Below are 20,488 nucleotides of genomic sequence, written 5' to 3' on the forward strand. Positions count from 1 at the left end.
GAAGACCAGAATATCAATTGATTTTACTAATTACAGGTCAAATGTTATATCCCTGTAGCTGGTGAAGAGGCAGTTTTGGTTTTCCTGCTACATAATAAGAGAAGACAATTATGTAAACAACTTAGTTTACATTACAGAAAATAAATATGGGGAAAGCAATGTGCTAAACCCAAGAGTCAGAAGAAAGAAAAAAGATCAAATTATGCTGATCATTTAAGAGACACTGCTTTGTTTGTGGGTTTTTGCACAGTAGTTGCATAAGTTAAGACACTAACAGTGATCAGAGACCAATACTGACATAGAGAAGCAGGAGTTCCTAATGCTAAAACATTTTAAATTCAGAGCAGATTACCCATAACTCTTATTTTGTAGACCAAACAGAATATGCAGGCTTTAATAAAAGCTTCTTTCATGCTTCTTTTCAGAGCCATATACCAATCTCTATCCCTAAGCTCATCACTCTGTTTTCTAAGCACACAGGTTTTGCCTTTTGGTGCCAAAGACCAAAGCATTTTTCCTTCAAGATGCAGCAGAAGCCTTACCAGATCAGCACCAGCCTGAAGCAACACATCTGCCACATCTGTGTGTCCATTTTCACAGGCGTAGGTCAAAGCTGTATCTCCCGTTGCTGTCGTGGCATGAACATTAGCTCCTACAAACACAACATTGTTTGCATATTGGATATGTCTTTATCAAGGATTTCACATCAGATAAACATGAAAATCTCTGATAACAGCTGTATCCTACTGACCAACAGCCTCCACAGTCCAAGGGCATCGCTCTCATGGCAAAAATTGCTCTCATAGTGAAAATACTCCAAGGAGAGGGGGTAAGCCAAGGCTTGGAAAAAGCATGACTGACAGTCTAAGCAGTTAAACCTGCATGCTCACTTACTGCTACAGTCCCTCTACAGCAAAGATTTCAGTTGTTACATTAAGTAAAAGGGAACCCAGACAGTTTTGCAGATTGTCCATTTGACCTGAAGCTGTATGCCAAGGGAAACCAGAGAAAATGCACACCACTGAATTAATATTAATACAACAAACCCATACACTTCCACAAATTTCCCTTCTTTCCTGCTCTTTAAAGTCCTTTGCTTTAAAACCATTTTGTTGAAATAATTTTGTCTAGCTTCATATCCACCAGCTCTATGAAAACTACCTATGGCTCTTTATATGTAACACATTATCCTTAAAAAAAGAAATGCCAGTGTGATTAGCCATGTTCTTATTTATAAGGTGTGAGGTATAATTAGAGACTCCCTGATGCCAAAACAAGGCTCCTTAATCAACTTTCTACACTATCAGCAGTGAAGTGCAGGCAGTGAGCGTTCCAAGGGAGCTGGTGACAGGTGTCACATGCTGGTGTCACTGCACCAAGTGGCACAGTTGTTACTGTCCCTCGATGAGCAGGGAGCTTTACTTTCTAAAATTACAAATCCAGCCAATTCTATGCTTATTCTTAGAAAAGAGCATACAAATAAATCACCTTCCACAACAAGGAAGATACCCCAAATACAGCTCCTTCTTCTTTATCATTTTAAGCAGAACACTTCAGATCCTACCAACTTTATAAAATGAATGATGAACATCAAAGCATCATTTTACCCCAAACTCTAGCAAGATTTAATTTTTACTACTGTGTAATGTAGCAGTAAAGCTCATTCATCACAGAAATTCAGCCCATTCCAGAATCTGTCTTGCACATTACTTCCCAGCACACCATTCCTAAAGAACTGGTTATTCAGGGAGACTGAATGCAGATAACCAGGCTTAGTCAAAGCTGGAGTAGCAAGCAAAACCAAGCATTATCTGTATTAAAATTTTGTCCTAGATGTAGCTAGCTGGAAACAATCTTTCTAATGAATGTGGATGCTTTCTAGATATTGGAGCAGGATCACCAGCTCCAGGAGGCACTTTTCTCTGTTAACAATATCAAACAATACTGAGGTGCAACATATGCTTATTCCTTCTTGCTAAGTTATCTCAGGATGTTGTTTCTTGTTACAACACTGTTACTATCAAAAGCCCAGGCATCTTCCAAATCACACAGAACTCATCAAGTCCATGGTATCTGTGGGCATAATCACTTGCTCTGAACACATACCTGCTGCCAGCAAGTATTTCACCAGTTCAAGATGACCTTCTTGAGCAGCTTCCATCAAAGGTGTTGAGCAACCAAGCTCTATATCAGCTCCTGCCTTAATAAGGAAGTCAGCGACTTCAGAGAAGCCTCCACAGCACGCCAGGGTCAGGGCTGTTTCCTGTGTTTCCTCTGTCTGTGCGTTAATATTTGCCCCTGGGAAACAAAACAGCCATTACTGACCTGGCCACACGCTGGCTGGGCAGGTGAATGCTCATCATTCAGCTCTGCTCTGTGGGTACAGCAGAGCAATCTGCACAGGACACCTGTCAGCCACGGATCACGCCGCGTCCTTCTGAGCGCGCCATCGCCACGGGATCTCACCTTGTGCCAGCAGCAAGGCCACCATCTCTTCGTGGCCTTCCCGGGCAGCTTCCATCAGAGGTGTGTAGCCTTCATCATTAACCTCCTCCAGGTTGGCTCCTCGTTCGATCAGAAGCGCTGCCAGCTCCACGTGCCCGCCACAAGCAGCCAGGGTGAGCGGGGATTCGAAGGAATCCGCGGGCATGTTCACCTGGGCACCGCTGTCCAACAGCAGCCGTGCCACCTCCACGTGGCCATCCTGCAAGCAAAGGGCAACCCAGCAGTCAGACACAACTTGATGCTGTACTTGCAACCACTGTCACCCTAGGCCTGAAAATGATCCTACAAAGACAGGGCCTTTTTACTTATCGTGGTTTAATTATGACAGTTATGGTAATACTTGGTCCAAACCAACATTTATGTTTCCACCTCCATCTAATACTTGGACCTGACCAACATTCAGGTTTCCACCTGCATCTAATACTTGGATGTAGCCAACATTTAGGTTTCTACCTGCATCTAAAACTTGGACCTAACCAACATTTAGCTTTCCACCTGCATCTAAAACTTGGACCTAACCAACATTTAGCTTTCCACCTGCATCTAAGTCATGTTTAAATGCATGAGGAGAAAAAGAGTTAGATATATGTTGGTGTTTCTATTTCTTGAGGGAAAAAGAATTATGGCACAAGACTTAATTATTCAGCATGATCTTTGGGACACAAAATACTAGAGATAGCAAACAAATGCCAGAAGTAATAAACCCACTCCATGACTAAACTGCCAAACAAGCATCAGAAAAAAAAATTTCTTTTTCTTTGTAGCAGTTGATTCATGACTTCTACAGATAAAAAAACCAAGAAAGGCCCCAGTTGGCAACTTCTAGACCCTGGGAAAGATACCTGCAGAGAAACTGAAGTGGGTAACAATAAGGCAGATAACAGGAGGAGAGAAGACTTGGAAAAACTCTTAAAGGTGACTGAAAAATGCCTCAGGGTGAAGCCATAGAATAAGAGAATTAGGACTGCCAGAGCAGTCTGAGTCCTTATCAACCAAAGCACATAGATGTATCTGTCTGCTTCTCAAGAAAGTATTTTTAAACTTCTCAGTTACTTGAAACAAACCAAGTACCTAAAAGCTACATTTCACCTAAGGTGTAGCTGGTAGAGAGCCACAACATGGGCAAAAGGGGAAAGCTTAAGCTGCCCATGAAGCAGGTCATAGGTAACCTGAGATGGACAGCAATCAGGGGTGCCCATTAAACACAGGCTGTTGTTCTCAGAGGGCTGGCCAGAAGCCAACAGCCACCTCATTAGAGGCATTACCCTAAGTGTGGCACTGTCCCGACCAAAAGGAACTCTGAAGCACTTACAAAAGAACTGGTGATCAGAGACCAGACATCTCAGCAACCTGTACCTGCTGCATTCCTTAGGAAGGAGATGAAGGCTGGGAACAGTCACAACAATTTGGTGGAACAGCTCCCTTGTGCAAGGGTGCAGCCCAATGATAACAAGAAACAAATTCCTTGTTATGGAGTTGGGACTTCAGAGACTCATCTTCCTTTCTGCTGCTTTCAAATGTCAATACACACTCTGTAACATCAGAACACCCAGTCTGAAACTAGGTGAAGAGCTGAAAACATGCAGGCAAACCTCACAACTCTTCTCCCCTAAGTGAGGTGCTTCACAGCCTCCAGATTAAACCAGTCCTTGGATTGTTTCACCAGGAAACTTAAAAAAAACAACCAACCAACCAAAAAAACAACAAACAAGAAAACCCCAAAAAACCCCCCAACCTAAACAGAACAGTGGGGCTAATTAACCTTTAGCCTGCAGTTGTGCTGCAATCTCCTTTAGATGACCGCATGCATTCACTGTCCTTCTGAATTGCTTATTGGCACCAGGCTCTCCTTCAGGGAAGGCTATTCAAGGATACAATTACCAGCTCACTAGGGGAAGACTTGGACACAGCTCCCCATGTTACAACCTGACCTTGGTCGCTTGCATCATCACCTCACAACTGCACTGAAAGAACACTTGATCCTCCAGCTCTCAGCAGCCTGGAAGAACACTGCAGCTATCTTCCAAGGATTATAGGTTACTGGAAGAAAATTCAGTTTCTCTCTTTTTGCTGTGCTTCCGATAGAAACAAGGTCCCTGCTCTTTCTTCAAAGAAGTTCCCCAGCTTGGAGAAGAGAGAAAAGGTCATCCAAGATCTGTACAAAAATGGTTGTAGACAAGCTTTGACACAACAGCACGCTCTTTATTAAGATGATGCTCTTAGATAGGGAAGTTTTCCCTCAGTGACTGCATTGAAATTATGCGGACAGTTGCTAGAGAACTAAAGACTACAATATTTTTCATAATAAAATGGTTGGTCAAAAGAAAAACCTCACAACCTCATTTATAGAAACTTAGAAGAGAGCAAGTCACCTCTCCATGCAAAACACTTCTGGCAGTGATGAACAGACAATTGTAATGCATGAATCATCCAGCTCAGTGCACTTCTGGAAGGCTCATTCCACGACACATGGAAAGACCTTATTTATAAAAACAAATGTGGAAAACTCACTAAAAATGACCCCAGAATAAAACCCCAAACTAGTGACTTGTACTACGTCACTGCACTGCAGATAAGTCACCCCTAAACTTCACACAGGGAGCATTTAAAACAACGCATCACCCCCCAAAAATTAGGGTATTGTTTCTTTGTGAGCAGCTAGACTGAGGAGCTGGTGGGAGCTACACTAAGCACTTTTTTACAGTAACAACACACACATTCACTTGCAGCCCCAAACAGCTTGTTACCCAAGGCTCACTCTATTTTATCACCTCTTGCATTCCTCTCTCCCCGAGGAGGGAGCAGTACAAACAAAGGGATTTACCATGCAGGCCTCCATCAGCGCTGTGTGCATCTCATCTGTTTTGTGCTCTTGATCAGCTCCAGCTTCAAGCAAAAAACGAACCATATCTAAATGGCCTTCAAATGAAACAGATCAAAACAAATAAGCATTCCACATCATCAACTTTTAGTACAGACAATACACTAAATGAAATCATTCAGATTTTCACAGTTTGCTATTAGAATCTTTACAAGTTACAATGGGTAAACATGGCTTTTTAAAGTACTCTTTAAAAAATACCAATGCAAATGAGTCAGCAGCCTTCAGAAAGCCTTTCCCAAAGACACTACTCAGCTGTGAGATGGAGACAGACCTGTCTAATTCAAGTTTACACAAGAACCTTTCCTTGTGACTTCAAGCTACAAAACTGTGCTTATTCCCTATAGAACTGTACAGTGACAGATCATATAAGAGTTCCAAGGCAACATACAACTGGGGGGATTATCTTTTAGGGATGGGTCCATGCAGATCTGAACTTAACTTTCAGCATTTTAATAGCACTCACAGACATATTTCTGAGAACTAAGATACACACATCGTATCGTATCATCTGACATTATTTTTTAAAGCTTCTACTGAGCTTTACTGAAACTTGATTTAAATTTTATCACAGCTTCTGTCATTTTAGAAATTGCCCCTTCTAAGTTTTTAGCCTCCTGATGAGCATTCTTCTCTGAGGGAAGAGCTAGTCTTACATAAACTGACAAGAAAACAATCAACCATCTTGTCAAAGATAATAAAGGGCATCTCTGTCATTCAAGGTTCTACATTCCATGACTCAGTTAGGTCCTGGGTCAAAAGAAACAAGAATGACCCTCCAACACATTCAGGGGTACTATTACTGACATTTCCCTGTAAGGAACTACCACATGCTGTAGGAAATCCATGACAAATCCAGATGCAAGTCCTCAGATAGGTTATACATACTATGTATCACCAATTCTAAACACAGAGGCAAAGCCTAAAGTTACTGTGACAATAATCCACATCCTTAGTTTCTATTTGTAGAAAAACAATGGTTGGAAAACAAATCATAGAAGCACAGTGGATCACCACTGCACTGTTAATTTACATAGAAGCTTTAAAGAGCAAAATAAATTAAGTCAAAAGTCCGTGCAAGTTTATCATCCTTAAGAATTCAGAGACATTCTCCTGAATTACACTGAAGGAAAAGAACCCAGTAATAATGGAGGCACTGTCTCTCCAAAAGATAATAAAGAAACACACATTCCAACTTCACATTTCTGAAGAACCAAAAGAGATGTTTTCAGAATTCACAGACAGTTGGTGAGGGAACTGGGAATGAAATAGGGAATGTGGGTAGGAGAGAATGGTGGTGTGTCAAAGCACAGGTTTGGACATAGCCAGTTTCAAGTTTTCATCTGCAACATGTCAAACACCTCCACCACATCTGGACAGAAATGCAGACTTCATACCACTACACCACAGAGGAGCACGTTGTGACATTGAGTTTAAAACCAAACCAGATTTACAAAACTCTTAGGAAGATATTCAAAGTCCTGCTGAAAGCTTTCATCAAATACACCCAAGCAAACAAATTTCAACAGAAATACTAAACAATGCAAGAGACAATACCTTTATAGCATGCGAGTGTAAGCGCACTTTCTTTGAACTCATTGGAGTGAGTGTTGATTCCTGCACCATATTCCAGCAATACTCTTGCAACCTCGACATGCCCTGCACTGGCTGCTTCCATCAGGGGGGTGTGTCCATTCTCATTGTGGTCTTCTATGTTAGCACCAGCTTTCAGTAGCACCTTCACCACGTCCACAAAGCCCCCGGCACAGGCGTACGTGAGAGCTGTGTTCCCTGCAGGAGAGGTTGCATGAGAGCCCTTTCTGTCACCCACTCCTAACGTGGGGAAGGACACCATGAGTGTTAACAGCTCAGAACAAACCCAAGTACATCACCAGCAGCAGCCTTTCATCTCACAGCAATGTTACTCCAGCCCAGATATAAAATCCCAAACAACCGTAACATGAAAGTTTTAATGCTAAACCAGAATTACAAATCAGGGGTATTTTAGTTTGAATGTTATGTTTCCTACTTTAGCACACAAAATTAGATCAAATTAACACACACAAAAAGAACAGTGAGTAATTTTTACTGTAGAGTTGGGGGAATGTTTTTTTTTTGTTTTGTCTTTCTTTCTTTTTTTTTTTTTTTTGCCTGAGATTGTATCCTGTAATTCCTTGAAAACCTTATACTGGCTGGCTGAGAATAAATTTATAATTTAAAACTCTGGTACTGTAAGTGACAGACACTCACATATGGCTCATGTTTTAAATGCTACAGTCAATTTTAAGGTAACTTTGCTTAACATGGATGGCTAAACAGAATGATAAAAGAATATCTCATAGTACGCACACATTACTTGTTTGAAATTTTGAACAAAGCTTAATTTCTATCTTAATAAGCAGAATCCAACTGCAAGATAATGCTGTCAGTGAGGTTAGCTAAACTGTGGTCAAGAACCAGCAATACAGAAAACATTCAATGCACCTGAAAGAATTTTAAGTCCTCTTACGTAAAAAGGGAGAGACAGAAATAATGGTGTTGATGGGATGTGTCCTGTGGCCATCTTACTGGATTATTTTAGATTGTATCAAAAGAAAAGATAAACTTTTTTTTTGTATTTTTCATGTCCTCTGACACCAGAGTGGTTTATACAGGAATAATATTTTGCATTAGAATTGATATTAAAATCCACCTTCAATAATGGCCAGTTAAGACTCCAAACACATTCTTTACAGATCTGGTCTATTCCTACCAGCTCCTGTCATGTTTTCTTGTGAATGAAAGTGTTAGACAAAAACACAGATGTTCAGAAGAGCTGTGTGCCTTATGTGCCAGCCTTACTAACTGTGCTCCTGCTCCCCAGTTACCTGTGGAGGACTGTGCATTGACATCTGCACAATGGACAAGGAGGAGTTTAACAATATCCACGTAGCCTCCACTGGCAGCTGCCATCAAGGGCGTGATGTCCCCTTTATTGCCTCGATCTTCAACGTTGGCGTGCATGGCTAGAAGCACCTAAGGGAGAAGTTCACCACAGTGAGTAAATTCTAACACCAACCTTTTGTTTTTAGTTCAGTGGGGCTTGTGACACTCACAGCCCAGTGCCAGCCCCAGGAACATTCACTGTTACTGCCTGCACTGGGCTCTGCTGCAGAAAAACTTGAGTTTCTATATTTGTTCATATCTAAGTTCCAGTGAAATACTGACATTTTTCAAAAGTCACAGGGCAACTTGCTGACCAGAATGACAGCACAGAAACTGTCACCTCCAGTAATGACCAGGGCACTCACAGGACAAACTCACAGGTGAGAAGTTCTCTCCCTGTCCTGTGTGTTTTGGTGTTTTCACACCAAAATGTGAAGTTGGGCATTTCTGAGAACTATCACCTAAACATTTCAAAGCAGCTGCCCTTAGATACAGAAGCAATATAGCTCAAAATTAACAGAAATTAATGCACTCTTGATACAAACGTGATTTTAAAAAAGGATTTTGTGGCTGAGACATGAGCTTTACAAAGGCAACCAATTGCATATTTGGGTTTGCTGCTATTTTAGATCCTCTTGCTTGGCAGAACAGCTGGAATACATCTAGAAAAATGCCAGAAAAGTAGATACATCACAAAACACAGGATTCATTCCTCAGACAAGTCTCTTCAACCTGAAGGCATATATGAGTGATGTGAGTACATTTTCCTTTAGAGATACCCAAACAGTAACTGGAAACCCACAATAAGCTGTATTCAGTGATATTCTGTTGAAATAACAAAAAAATTATAATAACCACGATAGCTAAAATGTTTATCTATCAAAGAAGCACCTCAGACAATGCTTCACAAATGTTTACTTCCAACTGCATTTGTTACTTACTTGTGCCAGTTCATAATAACCTGCTGAGCAGGCCAAGCAGAGCAGACTCTCCCCTTCTTCAGTGTGTTCATTTACACTCCGTCCTTCATCCAGCAGCTTCCTGACAGCATTCACATCCCCATCAGAGCATGCTTCTGCCAAACTGCGACTGCAAAATCAGTTAGCACACAGTGAGCTCAAATCACACCTGCAACAGCTGGGCAGCTTTCCTAGGCAATGAGGAAGCCTTGACCTCAGTGCTAAGCTTTACTTGCAAATACACCTTGCACATATATATTTTTCAAGTGTATTTCCACAGGGAAAATGGAGATAGATGCCTTCCTTATTGTCTAAATTAGATTGTTCTCATCAGTTGCTAACTCATAATATGCTCGCATACAGACTAGATGCAGAGAGGAGTGCTCAAAACTGCTTTTGGTGGTGTTTGCAAGACAGGAGCAAACCTCAGTGATGCTATTCCCACTCCAGGGAATGCCACATACACAGAGGTTGTGACCATGACAAACTGCTGACTGCAGGTGCCAAGACAAATTCCTATTGCAGACAAAGCCAAAAAGTCAGCACAGAGACCACTAATATGAATAGTGCAATGAGACAAACTTCTGTAATTAAGAGAGCAATCACCTACTCTTCTACAGCTAAGAACTTCACTTTTCTTGAGTAAGAGCTCAACTCTGGTACACAGAAAGAGCAGCAGGTTAGAAAGTAACTTTTTTTTTTTTTCCCCTTTTCTCTTATCCTGTGAAGCCAGTAATCTGATGGGATAGTAGTTACACCTTCAGATGCAACCTGCTTCTGCTAGCAGTAGAACAGCTCCATCACCAAGTACTAACCAAAATATTACCTGAATTTGGAATAAAATTCCATTCCATAGCTGGGGAACCTGGCATGGTCAGTACAGAATTTGAAATAAAAATCCCATTTCGTAGCTGGGGAATTGGGGATGGTCAGCACATACAACTAACTGAATCTGAATTAAAACCCCATTCCATAGCCGGGCTGCCCAGTACATACAACTAACTGAATCTGAATTAAAACCCCATTCCACAGCCGGGCTGCCCAGTACATACAACTAACTGAATCTGATTTAAAACCCCATTCCATAGCCGGGCTGCCCAGTACATACAACTAACTGAATCTGAATTAAAACCCCATTCCATAGCCCGGCTGCCCAGTACATACAACTAACTGAATCTGAATTAAAACCCCATTCCATAGCCGGGCTGCCCAGTACATACAACTAACTGAATCTGAATTAAAACCCCATTCCACAGCCGGGCTGCCCAGTACATACAACTAACTGAATCTGATTTAAAACCCCATTCCATAGCCGGGCTGCCCAGTACATACAACTAACTGAATCTGATTTAAAACCCCATTCCATAGCTGGGCTGCCCAGTACATACAACTAACTGAATCTGAATTAAAACCCCATTCCATAGCTGGGCTGCCCAGTACATACAACTAACTGAATCTGAATTAAAACCCCATTCCATAGCCCGGCTGCCCAGTACATACAACTAACTGAATCTGAATTAAAACCCCACTCCACGTACTTGTCCACCTGCCCGTTGCTGTGGCTGCTCTCGGCTCTCATGCGGGTCAGCGCCGCGGCCGCCTCGTCCAGCGCGCAGCTGACGGACGATGTCAGTCTCCGGAGAACCTCGGGGTCTGCGAAGGCTTTGCCGTCGGCAGTGGACAATTTACCAATTCCTTCAGTTCGTCAGTGGGGTTAGTAGGAAAGTCACACAAAAGAAATGCAAAGACACCGTTTTAGAGTTCAGCCGCATGCGCTATTAGTTAAACACCGTTTGCGAACATGCCAGGTAATTAGCTACTTAAAACTGAACTATCTGCTAACATCTGCCCATGACCTGAATATTGAAGTAATCATAATACAGCAGTAAAACCCCCGTATCTTTCAACTGGCAGCTTTGTTACTTCTGCCAAAGTCTCAACTCATGCCTTTGAAGAATTTTAAAAAGAACCCAAAAAACATCATATTGGAAGAGTAAGGATAAATCCAGACACTGAATCCCAAAACCAGAAGTTTAGGAAACAGGCTTGATTCAGTATTTTCTGAATGTGAAGAATTTTTCGACTTAAAACACTTATTACCCCTTTCCCACCCAAACCAAAGCAGATTGAGTACTAATACAGCTTTTTTTTTTTTTTTTAAGAGTAAGAAAAAACCTCAAAGTTTATTAGTTTAAATTCCCAGTAATTCACCACTCTAAATTGCCCAGCTCTAGCAACAGGAACAAAAGTTACAAAATGAAGTTAAAATATTTTAAGTATACTTGAAACCAATGCCTCTCCTTCACAGAAATAAGACAGTAGAAATGCTAGATTCAAGGAACTTCCTTAACAGTTTCTTTTTCTACCACAGTTTCTTTGCTCAACTTTTACTCCACACAGGTTATACTCCTCATAGTTAAGCACAACGTATTTAACATGTGCCAACAATCACTGCAGTGTGGGCAGGGCATGTATCTTCATGTACAAATGTGCAAACAGCACAAACACCTCCCAGCCACCCACCAAAAAAAAAAAAAAACCCAAAACAAACAAAAAAAAAAAAACAAAACCACAAACCAAAACAAAAATCCCATAAATCAATCAATTTCATGTGCTACAAAAAGTGACTAGTTACTGCTTTATAGATCAGCTACCTTCACCAGTCATAAATCAGTAACTTTTCAATTCCATAGCTGTTGAAAAGGGTCAAATTAGATACAAATATCTGGAAATAAGGCACCTTATCCCTCAGAAGATTTGCTCTTTGGTATGTGCATATCTCTGCAGCTTTGATTCACACCATATTTCCCACAACCCAGCTTGCAATTATTACAGAATAAATCATATTTTAAGTTTGAACGTTGTCTTCAGACAATGTTGTTTCCCCAGTTTGAGAACATCCAGTTTGCTTCTCGATAATGTAAGAATCAATACTTACCAAATTTCTCCACCCTAAACCTCTCAAATTTCTCCACCCTAAATCTCTTTATGCCAGCACCACCAGGCACAGTGTGACTTTACCCTGCACAGCTGGTGCAGTGCTCCAAGTGCTGGCAGACAGCACTGCAAGGTGGTGCTGGACACGATGGAGAATGCCTCTCCTGTCATTGAGACACCTCCCCTGGGGTGCAGCAGCTTGCTTGGCTGATGGAAATCAGCCATGGAGGTTCTGTGAGCTGCTTAAGAGACTTGTACATCTCCTCTCTGGCTCCAGCATCCCACATTTGCATCCCTTCAGCATTGCCAATGGGGATATGAAAACCAATTTATAACTAATTGCCCACTCTGCAATGAAATCAGAAATAACACCTTGATCTGTCTGGGTTGGAAGCCTGGCTAGTCCAGAGCAATCAGAGCACAAAAATGAGGGGCCATGGACTCCTGGAGGCCACTGGCCACATGACCCCTTCCACCTCCAAACCGTCCAGGCCATCACCCCTGTGGCCATTGCTGTTAAATATGGCAAGGTTTTAAACAAGCCTCAAATGCCACAGCTCACATTTGTGTATTCATGTAAACTGGATTTGCTGGTGGTATAAAAGGGTTTAAAAGGAGCTGTCATCTCTGCAGCTGGAGCAGGTGGGACAGTGGGGGACAGTCACTGCAAACTGGGTCAGGACAGCAATTTAGTACCAAATACATCAAAAGGGTACAGTTTTTCCACAGCTCTGCTTCCCCAGGATGGCTCACGGAGTAAGTGCTGAGATGTTTACATGAGCTATTTCTGGTGGCAGTGCTGGCTTACGCTGCATTGCAGTGTACATAAAACACTGCTGAAGGAAACACAAAGAATTAAGTCTTCCCAACTCAGCACTGAGGCCTCATCCAGGACTGCTGCTACCAAAGCTGAACACCGTGGTAAACAACATGGAAAAGTACTTGAGAGAAATCCACAGGACCCCTGAGCAAAGCCTAAAAATTCACATATTTAGCTTAAAAGGAGTAACGGGACTGCAGTTTCCCTCCACTTTAAAAAGGTCTAATTGAAGAAGCTGTTAACAGCTCTACTGTTGACAAAAGAAGTGGAAAATACAAAGTCCAGCCAAAAGAAACCAACCCAAAAAACTACCAAAAGCCCACACAACCCAAAAGCCCATGTGATCTGGCTACCTGCAACTGCACTGGATATCTCCATCATTTCAGCTCATCAAAGCAGTAGAACTGCCTGGACAAGCAGGACCTACACTTGATACCTTCTTTTTTAGAAGTTTGTTGTGGCATTCATACCTGGGATTTCTGAAGGCAGAAGTCACACCACGGATCTCCTGTAGCTGGTAAAGACAAGCAAGCTTGACCACTACAGCTCTCCTATTCTCAAGTATGTGTTTTCATGGATTAAAGCTGGTAGTCTCCTTGGAAGACTCACCAACCACAGGCTGCTGGCTCTTCCTTCTGGACAGTCCAAGTGTGCTTACAGCTCCCTCCAGTTTCTGACTTTGCTCCAAAAACTGAGCCATAATCACACCAATGCCTTTCTGAGGGTAAGTGGAAGGGGTCTTTTATTTACCTCACCAACTAGAGCTCAACCCAGGTGCCATCTCCAGCTCTTAATTTCATATTTTTATATTGCACATGCCAAAACTAAACAATAGCCACAGAAGACATCAGAGCTGACATTTGTTTGGCTGGCTGGAGTAAAAGGGAGACAGACTACAAGAATTACCACTGCAGACACACATTCGTTCACTCCCCTTTTGCCCACTGTACTCAATAATTTACCATATAATAACAATTTGAAGTTTTTATTTTGCTATGATTTAGAATTACTACAGCAGAATCTCAATGCTGTAATGCTCACGTGTCTTTTAATCTCTAATTTACTTAATTTTGTGCCCAAACCACTTTTTCTTGTGTCACTCTCGTACACACAGGGACTCCAGCAGTATGATTTATGTGCAGGATCTTGGCCAAAATTCTTCTTGCCTCCTCCCATCCAACAAATACTGAAAGCATCCTCAGGACCATTCTGTGCACTCCTGCACAAGAGTGATCACAATTTCTCACATTATTACAGTCTCTCTATAATACATTACTGATCTGACACTACGTGAACTGAACCCAAGGTGTGACATTCTGTACTTCCTGGATTATTACACACAAGCCTCTATAGAGGCCATCCTTCCCATCTTTTCATGGACTGATCACTGCTGCAGGTTTCAGTTTGAAAAGAAAATACAGGACCCATTGTTTTGTATTGAGAACAGTCCACAGTCATTAATTGTACAGAGTATGTTACTAATGCAATGTTACAGCTTAACACTAAAATTATGAAGAGTATTTTCTTAAGCAAGCCAAAAGGAAGCGCCTTCATCCAACATGAGCTGCCCTGCAAAGACCAAAAAGGTGAATTCAAAAATAGCTTGGGTAGAATTAATGTAAAGCTCGTGCCTTCTAACAACCTGAAAGTCACTATTTAAGGATATTCCTGAACAACAGACAACTGGAAGAATAGAGAGTGGAGAGACTTTCACCTGTACTGTGATGTTCCTGCTTTTCCCTCTGCAGAGAAAAGCAGGGCCACTGCAGGGCCCACAGATCTTCAGATGAGAAAAATCAGACACATCTTCACATCTTCTGTAGTGGGCAGCTCTTCATCTGAGCACCTGCTTCTGGAGCCACGTGCCTGCTCACAAACCTGGCAGAACAAGGCCAGCAGCACTACCCAACAATGGAAGAGGTTGATGACTGAACTCGGGGCAGATAATGCCAGATATTCCACACCTTAATGCCATATTACTGAACTATTTAAATGAGCCTGAAGTTGATTACAGAGGTGTATTAGAATAAGGAACTCACCTCTCAAGGGAAAAGTTTGCTCATCAGATACACACCTAAGCTCCCATAACCAACACTCCAATCTCCTTGCTGACTTTCAGACTCATCAGGGTATTCCCACCTTGTAACTACTAAGGTTAGTGTTTCAAGGCTACCTGAAATGAGCTGGTAACTTCTCAGTGTGATCTGAGTTTAACAAATCAGAGATATAGATATTACCTCAAAAAAAGAAAAAAAAAAGAAAAAAGAAAGAAAAAAAAAGAAAAGAAACACCAACACGTTTGTGCCTTTGGAAAATACAGTTAAGTCCCTCATAGGACAGCTGGTGTTAACATACACTTTGAGCATCAAAGGAGACTGCTCCAAAAAAAGATTAACATAGCCAAGAGTTAATGTCCAACAATCCATACAAAGCCTTGAAGATTCAGTGGTGACTGTGTGCTTTCCCTGTCATTTCCAGCACACTGCATGTTCTAACACACATTGGAGGACATTTACTTGTAATGCATCCAATTTATGCCCTCACATTCATCACAAAGTCTAAACCCAACTTCAGCTTGTACAGAATCAGCTGGGGGTCCTTAAGGACCCACACAAGGACAGGCTGTGATGGAAATGTGGACAGCTTTAAAAAGAAGTAAAAAATGAGAATTGTGGAGCAGAAATGTTTCTCTTCATCTTTTTAACAGTATGTCAGGAATCTGCTCTAATCAGCCTGGTGTACAAGTAGCACCTCAAACAAGGTGAAGAGGGTTCAAGGAAGGAGAGGGGAGGAACATTTAGGTTCTTCACTGGAATATCCATTCAGAGGAATTGAGAAGTTCTAGATTGTCCAAAGCAACATGCCAACAAAGCCAAGAGCCCAGTGCCAACAAGCAGTGACCCTGGCAGAACAGGACTGACTCCAGCACACCACAGAGCTGCTACCAGACAAGAAGGCAACAAGCAGAACTGAACACACACTGCTCTGCAAGGTCTCAGGTACCTCAATGGCAAAGTTACACATTACCTGTGTTAGTAACAAAAAAATGTGCACTTGGCTCCTCTCTGGTGATGTCTAAATATTTTCCCCAAGCACAAATTTCATTATTGCTTAGGTTTCAGAGACAGTAAACCAAAGAAAAACATCCTTCATTTGCTTGTAAAGAGCAGCCCAAAGCCAAGCAAACTAAAAGGAACGGTCATTAGCAAGTTTCACTGCATTAAGGTATCTAATTTGCAGGATCAGAATGAGGGACATAAATATATTTGAATTTTTTGAATGTATTTTAAATATTTACATGTTGCTTATTGTATGCTGATTGCTCAGGCTAAAGTCCTCAAAGCAAAAGCCACATATTGAATAGTGCTCTTCAGGTAAAGAAACCAGAAAATACTAATAATTCATTAGAGTGCACTTATCTTTTAAAATTCATATGCTTTAAAAAACTTTCATATGAAGTGCTGTTAAAAAAAAAATCAAATTCACACTAAGCTAAAGACCATTAGAATTACAAGGAATACTTGCAGTATAAAGAGAATAACTGTTTTAAGTGGGAATATAGCAGTATAGCCTGAACATTTGGGATTTTCAGGTAAGTTTTTGTGGGGTTTTTTGCATTTTTTTTGTGTGTGGGTGATTTTTTTTTTTTTTTTTTAGAAAAGTATTATCCAGAATGCTAATGCTTCTCCACTTTTCTTGTGGGTCATTTTCAAGTGAGTCATTTCAACACTACTATTCCCAGGCATGGAACAGTTTGATCTGGCAGGGATTATTTTAGCTTTGTTTTCTAAAACACTAAAAAAACTACACTGAAGCTTTCAGTCTTTCCAAGCCAAGCACACACCTTTGGAATCACTACCACTGAAAATCACAGCTCTGGTGTGACCTCAGCTCAGCTCCAGAGCAATGAAAACTCACTGTACCTCCATCAGCCCTGGTGCATCTGCACTTCACACATCCTTTGATCTCCACATGGTACAAATTTTCACTGTCAACCTATTTTCCTGTCTCACCAAATGCATGGCACAAACAGAACTCACTGGCTGTAATTTTTATTTTTCTTCATCTCAATCAGTATTTGGACATACTAAATAAAATTCATTTAGCGTGAAATCAAGAGCTACAGCTTGAGGGGTTTTAAAAAAATTTATTAAATAGCATTATACAATATTTTATGTGTCACCATCACAGTTCCCCATAGACTTCAAGAGCAGCTTAGTTCTCACTTGCTACAAATCATATTCCTGACAGCAAACTGTAACAGTCAAAAATGACTTTTTCAATGCAATCTGAAAAATCATGTTCAGATCATCTGCTAAGCATTTTCTGGCAAAAGCAGAAATTTATTCTCCTGGACCATATTTCATGGTCCTTATCTCAAAATATCCCTTCTTCACAAATCCACACTCTTAAACATAACAGGAAATCACCCATAATATCCACTAGCAATACTCACAAGTGAAAGGGGATGCCTGAAAAAACCTGAAAGGCCACTACAACACACACACACCTTCAGAGAAAACTTCCCTTAATTCCAGCTCCCACTTTTCACCTACTTGACACTACAAACTTAATGTAACACTTCCATTTACATCTATTTCAATGCACTTGTGGGAACAGGAGCCAGCAATCTCCACCACATTATCTCCTCTTTCCAGCATGGCAGCTGTAGCAGCAAGATTTTCCTCTTCCAGAATCAAAAGCCAGGAAGTACTTCTCCAGCCACAATTAGCTCTTACTGTTATTTCAGTAACATTTTGATGGCAAGGGTTCCTTTTTGAGATCATCTCATTTTACATTAGTGTGCTCAAATACCTCACACTCTCAAAACTAATTTTAAATTGCACACAAACACAAATCCTTGATTAACTAGTCAATATTCATTAACACTTCTTGTGAGAAATTAGATTCATTACATTTCAATTTATAAATTTAGATTTCAATTTAGTCTCACATCACTTCAATAAGGGTTACCTAGTCAGGGAATTCACTGCTTCAGCCACCAACTTCCATTTTAGTAAAGCTTGAAAGACCAATAAGCAAATTCAGCAATGAAAAACAGCTTTACATAGACTTACAGATGTTTCTAGAAAAATCCCAATATTCCCAAAGAGTCTGCAATTTCATTTAATTCCTCTCCACCAAATCAAGTTACCCCATTCCTTTGCTTTCAGAATACAAGGAAAAATAAAAGTATTTGACAGATATGGAACACCAGACATATTTTAGCTTAGAACACTGAAATAAAAGATTGGTTTAAACCTTGTTGCAGAGACTTGTTAACATATGAGGTCAAATAGGACAGAACAATACCAGAAAAATTATCCGTATAACTATCTCCTCATCTTATTTAAAATCCTGACCATGCCAGACTTTGCTACAGCAGAACTCTCAATTTTTCTGTCAGTTTGATTTTTTTCCAATCTTTCATTAAGAAGCCATTTTCTTCCAGGTATGAACATTAAGTTACCTTTTCTAAAGCTAAAATAACATGAGCTCTTCTGTGCCAATCTAACATTTGGCCACTTCCAAAAGGATGACTTTGTGCTCCTCCTCTCCCTCTGTTTCCCGCACTACCCTCACACTGGAGCTTTCTCTCAGCACAGCAAGGTAAGTCTGACCAGCAAAAGGTCTTTCCAGGCACTACCAGGAGGCAAGAGGAGACAACCATGAACAGCAGACTACTGCCTGCCTACGACAGCAAACAGCCACTGAAACACCTTACTCACCTCACACACCTTCCCATCACTCATTGACATTTGTTCGAAATGTTTGTTTCCTAAATCTTCATGAAGAAATTAAAACTTGCATTTTTTTTCAAGATTTTGTTTCTATTAAATCTCTATCAAAGAAACATTAGCGTTACTACAAGGCAACAACTTTCCAGATGCAGCCCTCAACACTGCTGAGTCCTTGCAGGAACCACGACTTCCAGACACACTCATCACATTCATCACACATGTGCAGAAAATCCAGCTGATCACTCAAACACATGCACTTTGATCCCACACATATTGCATGTAGTTTATATGGAAGCATCATATAAATTATGGTGTTATTGAATTACTCTGGTGTCATTACAGATGTACTTCAGCAGCAGCAAACAGCTTTTCCACCCATCTCACTGCGGGTGAGCATCTGGGAGAGAACTCCAACTTCTGGGTCCCCTTGGGTTTTAAAGCAGCAGCTACAAGCAGGACAGAAGCAGTATTACAGTGGAAACAACTGCCAGTTCTGTCTGAAAATAACTATTTCTACCAGCTCCACTAAATTGTTGGGCTTTGTTCTAGTTTGATTTTCATTTTTTTTAATGGAAAAAGTACTCTTACTCACTGGTAACTAGACCTTCTTCCCAATTTGTTTTTGATTGCAAGAAAACATAAGATTTGAGAAAAATATTTAAAACACAGTACTAACTTTAATTCAAATTACAAAGGAAAAAAATGGGATTAAACAGTGGTTTATCTATGTGGCTCTGAAAAACCTGAATTTGTTTTGGTGCTTAGCTGGGATTAAATGGGAGTTACACGGGATATCACAATTAAATAGGAGCTTAGCACTTCATTCTAAAAATTTTTTGAATGACCAAGTCAGGGATTTTTTTTTTTTCCACCCTTAACATAGATAAAAGCCAGCAATACACACCCAGAATGATTTGCCACAGCAGCAAAACCACAGCGAGCTACTTGGGTGCCCAATGCCTTTTCCCTTGCCAGTCTTCTCTTCCCTCCCTTGCTATCTCCTCCCACCACAAACTCTCCACACCTCCCCCAGGGCTGCAGCACCAGAGAGTGTTCAACTCCATTTTATACTTACAGACTTAAAACAAATGCTCTTATGGTTGTATCATGCCTGCCAGCCTTGCTGTGATTAGCTAAGGGAAAACTTCAGCCACGGGCAGAATTGTTCGCCCGGCTTTGTTTGGCTTTGAACTGGACACAGTTAAACGGCAGAGTCAGCACATCTCCCGAGCCGGGCAGTCACCTGCTCCCAGCCTGCCTACCCAGCAGAGCGTGAGCACACACAGCCCAGCACATCCCAGCACAGCCCAGCACATCCCAGCACAGCCCAGCGCAGCCCAGCGCAGCCTGGCAGAGCGTGAGCATACACATCCCAGCACAGCCCAGCACAGCCCAGCACAGCCCAGCACAGCCCAGCACAGCCTGGCAGAGCGTGAGCACACACATCCCAGCACAGCCTGGCAGAGCGTGAGCACACACATCCCAGCACAGCCCAGCACAGCCTGGCAGAGCGTGAGCACACACAGCCCAGCACAGCCCAGCGCAGCCCAGCGCAGCCCAGCACAGCCCAGCACAGCCTGGCAGAGCGTGAGCACACACATCCCAGCATAGCCCAGCACAGCCCAGCACAGCCCAGCACAGCCTGGCAGAGCGTGAGCACACACATCCCAGCATAGCCCAGCCCAGCACATCCCAGCCCAGCACAGCACAGCCCAGCACA

At 41.6% G+C, this 20,488-nt stretch overlaps 1 protein-coding gene across 11 annotated transcripts in view; it reads right to left on the reverse strand.

Annotated features, from left to right (window-relative positions):
* ANKHD1 (ankyrin repeat and KH domain containing 1) overlaps positions 1 to 20,488 on the reverse strand; it is a 101,076-nt gene that overhangs the window by 54,611 nt on the left and 25,977 nt on the right. For all 11 annotated transcript variants that reach the window (XM_062502321.1, XM_062502320.1, XM_062502318.1 and 8 more), the window contains exons 3-10: positions 10,809 to 10,965; positions 9,253 to 9,400; positions 8,254 to 8,401; positions 6,944 to 7,177; positions 5,330 to 5,424; positions 2,467 to 2,704; positions 2,107 to 2,298; positions 543 to 652 (exon numbers count right to left, since the gene is read on the reverse strand). In XM_062502321.1, coding sequence (XP_062358305.1) covers positions 543 to 652; positions 2,107 to 2,298; positions 2,467 to 2,704; positions 5,330 to 5,424; positions 6,944 to 7,177; positions 8,254 to 8,401; positions 9,253 to 9,400; positions 10,809 to 10,965 — 1,322 coding nt within the window. The remainder of the gene's footprint in view (positions 1 to 542; positions 653 to 2,106; positions 2,299 to 2,466; positions 2,705 to 5,329; positions 5,425 to 6,943; positions 7,178 to 8,253; positions 8,402 to 9,252; positions 9,401 to 10,808; positions 10,966 to 20,488) is intronic.

This window comes from Cinclus cinclus, chromosome 14, assembly GCF_963662255.1.
Source record: "Cinclus cinclus chromosome 14, bCinCin1.1, whole genome shotgun sequence".
Lineage (NCBI taxonomy): Eukaryota > Metazoa > Chordata > Aves > Passeriformes > Cinclidae > Cinclus > Cinclus cinclus.